The 12,299-nt window shown below is 35.9% G+C and overlaps 2 protein-coding genes across 2 annotated transcripts; both read right to left on the bottom strand.

Moving 5' to 3' along the window:
• Positions 1–2,635: 2,635 nt before the first annotated feature.
• On the bottom strand, positions 2,636–3,868 carry LOC113227624 (integumentary mucin C.1-like). Its single transcript, XM_026460591.1, has 2 exons — positions 3,814–3,868; positions 2,636–3,269 (listed from the first exon to the last, which is right to left on the bottom strand). The coding sequence occupies exon 2, from the start codon at positions 3,209–3,211 to the stop codon at positions 2,699–2,701; it is 513 nt and encodes a 170-aa protein (XP_026316376.1). The 5' UTR covers positions 3,212–3,269; positions 3,814–3,868; the 3' UTR covers positions 2,636–2,698.
• A 4,762-nt stretch (positions 3,869–8,630) lies between these two features.
• On the bottom strand, positions 8,631–10,151 carry LOC113227623. The gene has a single exon (XM_026460590.1). The coding sequence runs from the start codon at positions 10,138–10,140 to the stop codon at positions 9,685–9,687; it is 456 nt and encodes a 151-aa protein (XP_026316375.1). The 5' UTR covers positions 10,141–10,151; the 3' UTR covers positions 8,631–9,684.
• Positions 10,152–12,299: the final 2,148 nt, after the last annotated feature.

Here is a 12,299-nt window from a genome sequence, read left to right as displayed (position 1 = left end):
ATAAAACGTTAAGTTAAGTTAAGTTATGGGTTAAACGTTAAGTTTGTTTAACACCTTTCTTCACACTGATCTACTTAGAACCGAATAGTCGGTTAGGGGTCAGATATCCTAGGACATCGATTGTACGTAAGGATAAAGTAGGATGTAAAATATACCGGCAAATTTGATACCGACGAGTTTGAAACGGCTAACGTTGTAAATTCTACTATGGTACGATATGCATTAATTTTGTGTTCGACTATGCATGCGCCCGAACACCAATAACGATACATCTTTCGGGCCCCGGTTTTATTTAATGATAATTGACATTTTGAAAGATTCTTCAACACCTATGTCTGGAGTACCGCACTGTATAGATGCGAGACATGGACAATAACAAACAAAGACACAGAGAGATTGGAGTGATTTGAAATGTGGTGCTGGAAGGGAATGGAAAAAATAAAATGGATTGAAAAGAGATCAAATGAGGAAGTTTTGGAAAGGGTTGGGGAGGAGAGAAGTCTTTTGAATGCAATAGAGAGGAGAAGGGGGGAAATGTTTGGACATTTGTTAAGTAATGACGAATTTCTGAGAGTGATAATTGAGGGGTAGAAGGGTAAAGAAAAATAGGAAAACCAAGAAAGGCGTGTAATGAACATTTAAAAAAGAAGTTCAAAGTGAACAGTTATAAAGAGGTCACCGCTGTGCATCGTGAGGAGTGGAGGAGGCTACATCGACAAGAGTCTGACTCTTAAGTAAGATGATGGAATTTTTAATAAAAAATCAAGATCTAAAGTGGTAGTCCTGATTACATACTATGGTAACGGATTGTACATGTTCGGGTATGGACAACCATACATTTACTTACCTGAATAATATGAGAAATAAACAAATGGCAAATTGGGTTAGAAAAAACATAACTCGCGTAACTTGCGTAACTACACCTGCAACGTTTTTTTAATAAAGCAATATTTATTCGAAATACGGCATTTATTATTTCCTTTTTGTTTTATGGTTCAATGGTAAATTGGAAAACATCGATAAGAAGTATTTTTAGAGTCAGTCAGCGAAGTTACCTCCGTTGTTTACTTGTGAAACAATAGTACATTACTGTAGAGGCCGAGAAGTAAGGGATAGCTGGACGAGTATGAGTTACAAGGAGGAGCGCTATTATTTTATTTTTATTATTTTATTGTTTTAAGAAAAAAGTATACACAAAAAACGTAAAAGACCGTTAAACCCTACTTGGGTTTGTCTCGATGCCAGCGAGGTCTTGAATTAATACTAGTCAAGCAATCCCCGTTCCCGCCGAGGCATGTATAGAATTTTTCTCAAACAATGTGAGGAAATAATAAAAGACTAAAGAGAGGAAGGTGTGTAACAGAACAATTTTTAAAATATTAATTAATATTCAATTGCTAAAAGAAAATGTTATTATTTTCCCAGGCACATTAATAGTAGACTGCTGAACTTCTGATGATGTGTTTGAATGTGTATCTATTACAGTATTTTCGTTATTGCTCTTCTCACTAGTACCAAAATACAAAAAAAAACAAATGAATACTGAAACACTTTAGTGCAAATATTACCGCCATTTTTTTAAATTTTTATATCTTGCAATAAACACGGGAAGTTGGCTGTATGAGTTTTTCTTTTGCCTGTTTTCATAGTTCATTATTAGTAGGTAGATTTAAACATTTACAGTAGAGGACAATTTTCATGCTTACTTTGCAGGCCCTGGTCGGGAAGAAGTCGCATGTTCTATAGATGACAAACTTTCCGTGTTCATTTTTTGAAAGTAATGCGAACATTTCTATTTTAATGTTGGAGAAAAATAGATTTCAAACAATAATGTTTTTGTAATATTAAATAACAGGATGAACCTTAGTCTAGCGCCTGGTGGTAAGCGGCACTACGGCTTACGGGACCGCAGAGAACATTAAATTTATCAATTTGTATATTATGCTATAAGAATTGAAATAGATAAAAATAAAATGGAAGTAAATTAATTTGCTACTTTTACTAACATGAACTACCTAAAAGCAAAAGTTAGTTAAATTTTTCGATTAATTAATTAATGAAATAATGTGAAAATTTCAATTCTCTGAGACCTACTCATTGACTTACAATGACCTACTAGTAAATTAGAAAATAAAGTAAGCTCACCTTGCTATGCTCGAAACCTCTGTTGCTGACTTATGTTGATGAAAATGATGCATTATGCCATGGCTAGGTCTCATTTAAGAGCAAATTTTAGGGTAATAACCTTTACACTAAGGTAATAACTATGACTTAAACGTCTCCCTTACCGGCCATAACTGGATGTTCGACTGAATACATTGCGACCGAATTGAAGATACTGTACACTGTATTAAGTATTAAATAACATAATCATAATTATGTACCAAGCAACAAAAATGTTTAACCGACTTCTTATATCTTTAAAAAGGTCTTTGAAACATTTTGTTGATATAGGCGTTTGACATTGATTTCGTGTTTAAACGTGGTGGAGCGACATTTTAAAGTATTTTCACTAACGACTTCTTAGTTATTGTGTTCTATGTTCTGTCTCATATTGAAGTAGTCGGTAATTTTTTTTACCGATGCAGTCATAATAGTTATGGCAATAACAAATAAATTACAAAGATTTAATTGTAGTTGTAATAAGATTTATTGGTTTTTGTAGAAATGCTTCACTTTCCTTCATTATTGATATTATTCAAAGCATCACTTTACGGAAGCTCTTAATTGTTCTCGTTTGCCAGTTAACTGTAAAAGTAGTTCGTGGCTCTAAAACATTTTTTATGTTGTCCATATACAAATTATCTTTAGCCAAAATTCCTAATAGTAGTGGTGCAGGTGTTGATGTTATTAGTGGTATAGTTGTTGTTATACCATCTTTCGTAATTTTTGTTAAAGGTTCTGTAGTAATAATTACAGTTGTTATAGGTGATATTGTTGTAGGCGTTGAGGTTGTAGGTGATGTTGTTGTAGGCGTTGTTGTTGTTGTAGGTGTTGTTGATGTACGAACTGTAGTTGTAGAGGTTATTATTGTATGTGTTGTTGTTGTTGTACGAGCTGTAGTTGTTGTAGGTGTTGTTGTTGTTGTAGGTATTATTGTTATAACTGTTGTAGGTGTCTTAGTTTTCCGTGTAGTTAATGAGGTATCTGTATATTCGTTGGATTCTTTTATTTTCTTTTTTATTTCTATCATTTTTTTCTTTTTTGCCATGTCAGTAAAGAAAAAATCATTTGCCAACGGATCGAAGTGATTAGATCCAAATATAGCCCTGAAAATTAAGATTATTCAAATTAGTGTTTACTGTAAACTGAAATGAAAACCGTTTGCTAAACTAAAGTAAAACGTTTGCTAACTCTACGTGTACGAGTATATTAGGAATATCTGTGCATTTGTCCACACTTATCCCTTTATTACTGACACGTAGACTAGTTATGACTATTTCGATAAATAATATAAACTTAATGTATACAATATAATATTGTATTTTATATACTAGTTTATAAGTACAAAAATCCACGAGTGCCGTACGCTGGTGCGTCGTACCCGGAAGGCTCGCAACATTTTCGCTTTGAATAGATAAACTTACTCCTTGGCGGAAATAACTGCCAGTCTTGTGGTCATCGTTCGCTAGAAGTTTCGCCTGTGGCCCCCAGACCCAGATTTCGGCCGCAAAAGGTACAAAGCTGTAGCGCTGAGCAAGGTTAGTGTTTTGAACCTTTTGGGGTGCTCGGCCGCTCTGGCGATGGGTTGATGGATGGATGGATGATGTGTTGGTGATGGGCTACGTTAATAATAGGGCAGTGTATTCTTACCCTTTTTCTCGACTATACCGAATTATTCTGTTGGAATTAACATTATGATTTGAAATCTCCGCATGACAAACTCTGAAAAAAAAATGGTATAATTAGAGAGAAATAAAGTTTCCTGCTGCCAACGTCATGTACCTCTAATCAATCTCATTACTATGACGCTCTAGTCCTAGTAAAATCCCTAAATTAGACCAATGATACTGACGAGTTCACTAACCCTGAACCTAAATTTCTGCTGATTAATAAGAGACAGTCACCGCCTGAAGCTCTTTGTTCGAAATTTCACAGCTTGCTTTCGGGCTTTTCATGATCTCGTCTCACCTGATGGAAAGTGACGAGGAGGTGGACGATGTAGCATACACAACTAAATAATGCCTAGTCACTCTCGCCTTGAAAAGGTCGAAGATAAAGCGTTCGAGGAACAAGTCCGCAGGCAAGAATTCCACTTGATAGCCGCTCGCCATATGAATGTGGAAACGCAACGCTTGAACTGGTAATATCCACAACATAAAACATTGGGGTGAAACCCCAGCCCACGTCTAATCCCCCGATGATGGGAAGGGGAAGGCGGAATCAAATTATGCAATTACATCGCACACTCTCCGTGATATAGACCGATGCGTAGGCAACTTTACGTTACGGCGATGTTCAAGGCTCTGCAGCTTCGCTCTACTAATTCCGAGTCACCAATAAGCCTCTTGACACGCTTGTCAATTGAATACGAGGTAGCCAAGTACTATTTCGCAGAGCCATCCCATAAGTGGCAGCAGCACTCCATACACGACCAGACTTGTTCTTGCTACAGCTGATTGTCCCGGTGTGAAGCAACGCTTTCGAAGATCAAACGCTTAGAACAAAATCTCCTGGCAAACAGTGCCAGACGCTATGCCAACTAAGCCATGGAACGAACTAGCGGGCCTCACGAATTTTCTATGTGCTTGTTGTCGGATTTGTCGGATATTTGGTTTTTAAAGACCTTTTAGCCGTAGCGCCATCTATAAGAAATCTATGAAAGTATTTCGTCACTCAATTAGATACCTTTGCACCTACCAACCCTTGCTAGAGATGACGCTATTAACAGTAATTAATTCTTTATTGAATTGATATTCAATTATTTTTTCGTGAAATGACTTCTCTAGTTTGTGTAATTTTATTATTATCTGTTTTGTTGTCCATCTATTAAAATAAATAAATTACTACTTAGCGCCAGAAATAGGAAAGGTGGCAATACTTCACTGGACGAAATCTTTCACAAGGTAGTTTAATGCTTCTTATCTATATTTTCTATTTGTTACGCTCTTACCTTCAGGCTTCTATTCTATAATCCGTTAAAAATACTATTATATCGTATAAGATGCCTAAATGTACTCCAACACAAAACGAGCCCCCCGCATGTCCTCCCATTCCTATCCTGTGTCACTCTATGCGAATTGGCAAATTCTTTCTCCACGTTGACGAGCATTATAATGTATGCCGTCAATATGATAAGAAGATGGGGTGTGTTAATTATTCCACCTCCACGCGTGCGAAGTTCTTGAGCAGTCTGTGATGACATGTTGTCACAGAATGCCCAAGAATGTAGCCGGTACACCCTGGGGCCAACATTGACAGCTCTCGGCTTCAGTCTGAGTCTTACCAGTGCGCGCGCGAAGCGATCAACACGGCCCTTCCACGCGTTTATGGGGGTGGACCATGGCAAGTGGTGGGCTTAATTTACACCCTCCTACGTTCATGCCTACGCAGTTGAGGGAGTGCCGAGGTCGCTCCCCGAAGTCTTCAGCAAACCGAAGAGGTTGCTGAGATTCCTGAGGAGCTTGGGTGGCACAAGTAGGACCTTGCTGGGTGCAAGGTGCCACACGCAAAATAGGCACCTCGACGTCGAGTTGTGGAAACTAGCCCGTTACACCAAGCACCAAGTATCAAGTATGATAAGAAGATGCCTAAAACATATTTCTCCTTCGGTTCTATACTCTTTAAAAAGTTCTATTTACCAAGTACTCACACTAGTATTTGAAAGAAACTACTCCAATATAACATAGTAGTTTTATATAAAACGTCCACGATACTATGCGTTTTGCATTTCAATAAAACAACAAATATATAAATGTAATATATTGAATTTTATTATATTACGGATATGGTTTCTTATTTTTATGCCTTGATATTTCAGTGCCTTCAGTGAAAAACGGAATAAGACAAGTTATGCCCTTTTGTATTTATTACACCATTGGCTTCAGCGTGTCCGATTACGTTACATACATTATATAACAAATCAATAGGATATCTCTCTAGCAGTCTCTTAACGTCGTTTTTCTTATTGCACTAAGGGCATAAGTCTGTTTTTAAAGACATAATTTTAGTTATCGGGCATTTTTACGTGTCTAAAGGTGGTCACAACTCAAAAAATACATGCAAGTTTAATGAATAAGTACAGATATATTTTTACATAAAGACACGTTTCGTATTGTTCCATAATGACTGGAAAAAAAGTAGGACTAAAAGCGATTATTGCCTTATTCTACAGTGTACATAAAGGTATAACTGAGCATTACGTTTGTTCCACTGGACAAGATTGGTCATACCCGCGACTATACCGTGTTGCTATTGGTTAATAGTTCGCAACAGAAAACTAATCGTTTTATTCCTTTAACGATTTTAAGTCTTTTATCAATGTAGTTAGTATCATAAGTATTGTTATAACCATAGAACAGTCGCAGTTAAGGGAATAAGTCGAATTATGTCTTAAAGTTTGTTCACATAAACCGTGTTACTGTTAAGCATTCATAAACAAGGACGCAACTCGAAAAAAACTTAAAAATATACAGAAAATATGACTGAATGTTTAACTAATACCCATTAAACGAAAGCTTAGATGTAGCCATAGCGTCACGGTACGGTTTGCTAGAAGATGTCGGTTCGAATCCGGCCGGATCGAAGGGTTTTTTTCTAAGAGTCGATCTTTGTATTAATAATTACAACAGGAGACACATCCTGCAACCGAATCGAAAACCAGCGCTACAGTCAACCATGGCTGTGGCTTATGCTGAATGAAGTCCTTTTGCGCACGCCACAACCACACATGACTGTACAAAATTTGTAGTCGCTATATTCTGTTTTTGCTTTTTGTCTTACGTGTCTTATTTTATGTTCTTTTTTTTTATTGTGTTCTTTGTGTTGTTTATGAATTCTTTTTATTTTCTTTTGTTTGTCTGTGCTATCAATTTTTGTTTTTTATGCTTATTCTATTCTATTCAATAAAACATTTAATTACAGTAAATAGCGACATCTCTAGCCAGGGCTGGTAACTGTGAAGGTGCCTAACTGGGTAACAAAATACTTTCATACATTTCTCATAGTCGGTGCTACGACTTAAAAAACTAGATGTTTCTACAATGGTCCGACAATAAGCACATAGAAGAATTCGTGAGGGCCCCTAGTTCGTTCCGTGGCTTAGTTGGCATAGCGTCTGCACGGTTTCTAAAAGACGTCGGTTGGAACCCGACCATACAGGATCGAAAGGATTTTTTCTAAGTATTCGATCTTTGTATTAATAATTATTATCTATATATTTTCCCGTTTTTACGTCACCTCCACTGCGGGCACTCAATGTCATCACCAAATGCCCTTGCAACACTTTGAGATAAGTCAAGAAAAATACATAATAGATTGCATAAATTTTATTCAATTACGAACTATGTACACAGCTACCGATCTACATAATTAATTAAATAAATAAGTCAACTTAAACACAATGACATCGCAATCATTGCGATAAGAGCCATAACAATTAAGCCAAACCTCCGCGTAAGGTACTCCACCTCTAAAGAAGCTGTCAAAATTTCACTTACACAGTTTTCATGGTAGTTTGGAAAGAACCCTTTTGCTGCTAAGTCTTAAGGAATAGAGCAATAGTTATATTTGCGAAATCGTTGCGTTATCACATCGACTTTTTGTCGTAATGTCAATTGCCCCCTTTACACAGTCACTCTATCGCGCGTGATAAGGAGCGTACAAGATTGCGCGCGAGAAAGCGTACACGCGCAATCGTGCGCGATCACCTGTTTGAAAGTTTTTAAGCTAACGTTCTTTAAGCTCTTTTTCTAATTTATAAGCTCGTGTTCGTTTTTGTTACAACGGAGAGAGCGTCTGTGTAAAGGTTAATTGCGCAGGATTGACCGCGTGAAACTGTCGCGTGTTGGAGGGCGCGATTGATGAACGCATTTGCGCGGTCTTTCCCTTTTCCTTCCAACGTGTTTACACATGCGCTCAATCTGCTGTATCACGCGCCATAGAGTGTCTGTCTAAAGTCCGCTATTGTGTCACTATTTAAAAGACAAATCTATACCTTTCTAACAGACAATTAAAAATAAATAAGTGTTTTTTTAAATGATACGCCAACCCATGCTTCCAGTGCCAAGCAGATCTTTAAAGACCACCCAAGAGACCCAAAGTTAACTAATCCCATGTGCCCGATAGTTTCCCCTGTACTTATACCCTTCAAAACCGGAAAAGGCGTAAACGACATTTCGTATATTTATCAGGGGAGCATGTTTTAGGTTTAAATGACTGTTTTAAAATATTTACATACTGTTTTAAAATTTATACTTAATTAAAACCAAAACACCGACAATTACTGTTTGAAGAAATAGGCACAGTGGCTGTTCGTCTCATGATTATCTTTAATTCACGGAACTCTATGGCTAACGTATAAACTTCTTTTGATCCTGATCGGTTTATAATGGAGATTAATTAATGATATTTCTGTCTTCTTTGACCTCTACTGCAGAAGCTCTATATAGCAGAACTAACGTGAGTGCAATGTTGAATTTGTTAGCGATGAGTTTGTATATTTATATTAGAAAATTACATGTTCCAACGCCGCTAGACTACGAGAATAACTTACATTTTCTTTATCAATAATTTTACACGACTGTTGTGATATATATATCATAACGTTATAATGTAAAGCGTCTTGAAAAACATACGGTGATCGATTAACATAAAGAAAGATCGATGTATAGAAACGTTTTCAATCCGTGAACACTAAAACAGTACCAGCAATTTTATAATTAATCATTTTGGCGACTCTTGCAACTTGATATTGCCAGTATAGTTATAAAAAAATATATAACTACATATTATGACTGTATAACGAATTTTACAGTCTCATTACCGAACTTATTTCCCTTGTTTCTGTTGTATTAAAATTTGCTGTAGCTAATTATATCAATGTGTGACTTTATGAGGACGACTGTCAAAAACATCTAGTTTATTTATAATTTATATTCTAGCTTCTTCCATATTTAAGGGGCAATGTGTACGCTTCGATAATACGATTCCGGTTAATATTCAAATTTTGCCCAGTACGAGATTTAAAATATAATGACACAAAAACCTCATACAGCTTCTGCGTACTTGTATGACAAACTTCCATTCTAGTACACGTTTAGCTCTTGCAGATATTGTCGATCTAAGGTATTTGAATTAAATATTGTTAATGATAAGTGTATTCAAATGTACACTCACAAAGACAACTCCTAAAGTGTCTTGCTCATTCTTCTCAAGGGAATCTACCTTAATAATGAACAGTAGAGTTTAATCAATATGACTATTTCAAGTGTAATTTGTTTACTTGTGAAATAAAGATTACTTGACCATCACTTTGACAATGGCTTACCACAATTACTAGGACATAGCAGTGCGTAACAATTTTTTATGTCCAACTACACGTTGCATGTCATTGTATATGATAAGCAAGGGAGTCGTAACTTATGCCAGCACATGTAAACACGTACATACGCGTACATGCATTGAGCAAATAAACCTACTCGCGGTGAGGTTCGACCGTGTAAACGAGCGTTTGGGTGCACTATTTTACAATGAAGGCGGCGGAATAGGTATCTTTCTCAAAAAGTTGCATCTACAATTATTATAATCTGCAGGTGGCAACAGACTTGACGTTGTTGGGGCTAGTGCCGACACCGGTGATGCTGCGGGCAAAAACGGGTTGACCAGTGGTGCTGGTAACGCTGGTTGTTCTTTAATCACAACTGGTGCCTTAACTGGTACTGGATTTGCACATACTCTCCTTGGTACGTCCACTGCTTCCACCAATCTAGGCTTCACTTGTTGTTGGCATATAGGCATGGTCGGCAACATATTTGCTGGCAGGTAGGCGTTCGGCAATAGATTTGTAGGCACAACGCCGCTTGGCAGCACATTTGCTGGCACAATGTTGGGCAATGCGTTTGCGTAATACTCGTTTGCCAGCGGTGCATTGGCGTATGGGTAACTTTTTTTGGCAGCCGCGATTTTTCGCTGTTTCAACATGTCAAGATTCCCGGGTGACAGCATATTTTTTAATAAAGAATTCAATTGGTTCGCTCTAGGACGACATTGTCTTTGACATTGCACTGAATTTAGAAGAAAAATTAATGATAGAATGATGGCTGCTGTGTTTATTTGACCCATTTCAATCCTGCAAAGTTAAAAATGTACAATATAAATAAGGTGACAAATTGGTAAAAAAGAAATAATTTACTCTACATACCGATCCCTCCTACGTACAGAATCGTAAGCCCAAATTCACAACTTTACAGGAGAACTTTTTAATGTATTAAAAGGACTAAAATGAGCATAAAACTACTACTAAGTATTTCTATTAAATTTGATGCATGCTCATTATTTCTAGAGTATAATTGACCTATATAAAAATAAAGTGATTTATGAGAAAATGCACATATGTTTGTGGCTTAGAAGTAGCTTACATGGCAGGGGTTGATACTTAAAAAACTATCGTCTATGAAACATCCATATATTATATAATTATAAATAAATTGAATTAGGAAAGCATAGTGGCAACCATCCAAAGAGGTATTATTGTACCTGGATATCTTGTACCTTGGGTACAAAAGCACCTTAGGTACAAAAACACCTCCTAACTTCGGTAAATAGTAATTTTTACTACAGTGCGCTTTAAAGAGACTGAGGCTCTTAATTAAGCATTTAAAATCAATCTTAAGGTCACATTAATTGTGTTAAATAAAAAACAAACGACGATAGGATTTAATGTCTGCCGTCCCCTAACTACAAAACGGCTAAGTGATAAAATATTTTTTTTAAGATATCATAAAAAACTGTAACCCAGTTCTAGAATATCGAAATTCTTTAATGATATTTCAGCTATGCATCGTTAAGGTAAGTTCCGATAAATCCAACACGTTGACTTATTTTAACTGTTTTTAAAAGAGTATCTTTTGCTATTTAAAAACGATATTTGACCATTTGTCTTTTACCATTAACAATACGAATTATTTACTCAATTAGAATGAAATTGTTGTACGTTACTCAATATTATAAAAAATATAAACAAAATAAAACTATTACTTGACGAGTAGTACAGCAGTATTTATTAGACATAATAATGTCTACTTGAAATGCAATTTAGATTTGAAAAAATAGTTTCATATGCAATCGCGAAATTAACTAAAATACGGTAAAAAGACGACAATAAATGCCTCGCCTTTATTGTTGTTACGTAATGTCAATGTATTAATAATAAAGACTCTTTTTTTAATACATCATCCACGCAATTTATACGTCGCACTGTTGGGCACGGGTCTCCTATCAGGCGAGGGCTTAGTCCATGCGGGATGGGGACTTCACACGTCTTGTGAGCCTACTTCGACGTGCAGGTTTCGAAAAACCGAAAAACTCGAGAATAAATAATTATCGAGAAACTCACAGGTGCAAGCCCGGATTCGAACCCATGGTCTCTGCTTTACTACCACGGTTTTTGCCTTTTTTGAATTACCCTGTGTATAATAAACGGCTTAAAAAACTTACCTTACAATTTCCTGTCTTGATATAAAAACCGATATGATCATATTAAAAAAACCGGAATCTTTTTATATATAGCATATTTTGCAAGTTTTAATATTTATCTTTTTTATTTAGTAAGATATTGATTAATCGTTTTTGCGTTAAACGCTATCTTTTAATTACGTATACTTTTTATTTTTCTTGTTAATAGATAACTTAGTCAATTAAATATTATCTTTTCATGTTAACGTTACTTAACCACTTTATCGCGTGTATTTTTCCTTGTAACTTTTAAGTAATAATAACAATAATAATAATAAAATTATTTGCCATAATAATAATACAACATGTATAGCGTACGGTAAGTAAGTATCAAAGAATCAGTAGATATGACCGCTGGTACTTACAAAGGGAAAACCTGTGCTATAAGTACCAGCAAACCTTCCAATAGCGTAGTCAAATTTACAATTTATTACGTTATTTTATTTATACATTATGGAAAAATAGTAATAACAACTAGTAGTAATTTGTGGAGACAGCAAATGAGTTAAATTAACTTAATCTAAAATTATATAAGCTTTATAAATAAGTAAGTAAGTCTCTCGCTAAAAGTGTATGTGAGTGTGTGTGTGTGTGTGTGTGTGTGTGTGTGTGTGTGTGTGTGTGTG

Source organism: Hyposmocoma kahamanoa, unplaced genomic scaffold (genome assembly GCF_003589595.1).
Source record: "Hyposmocoma kahamanoa isolate Upper Pololo Valley unplaced genomic scaffold, ASM358959v1 211, whole genome shotgun sequence".
Classification (NCBI taxonomy): domain Eukaryota; kingdom Metazoa; phylum Arthropoda; class Insecta; order Lepidoptera; family Cosmopterigidae; genus Hyposmocoma; species Hyposmocoma kahamanoa.
The sequence above is the reverse complement of the archived record's forward strand: the minus strand, read 5'-3'. Positions and strand labels throughout refer to the sequence as shown.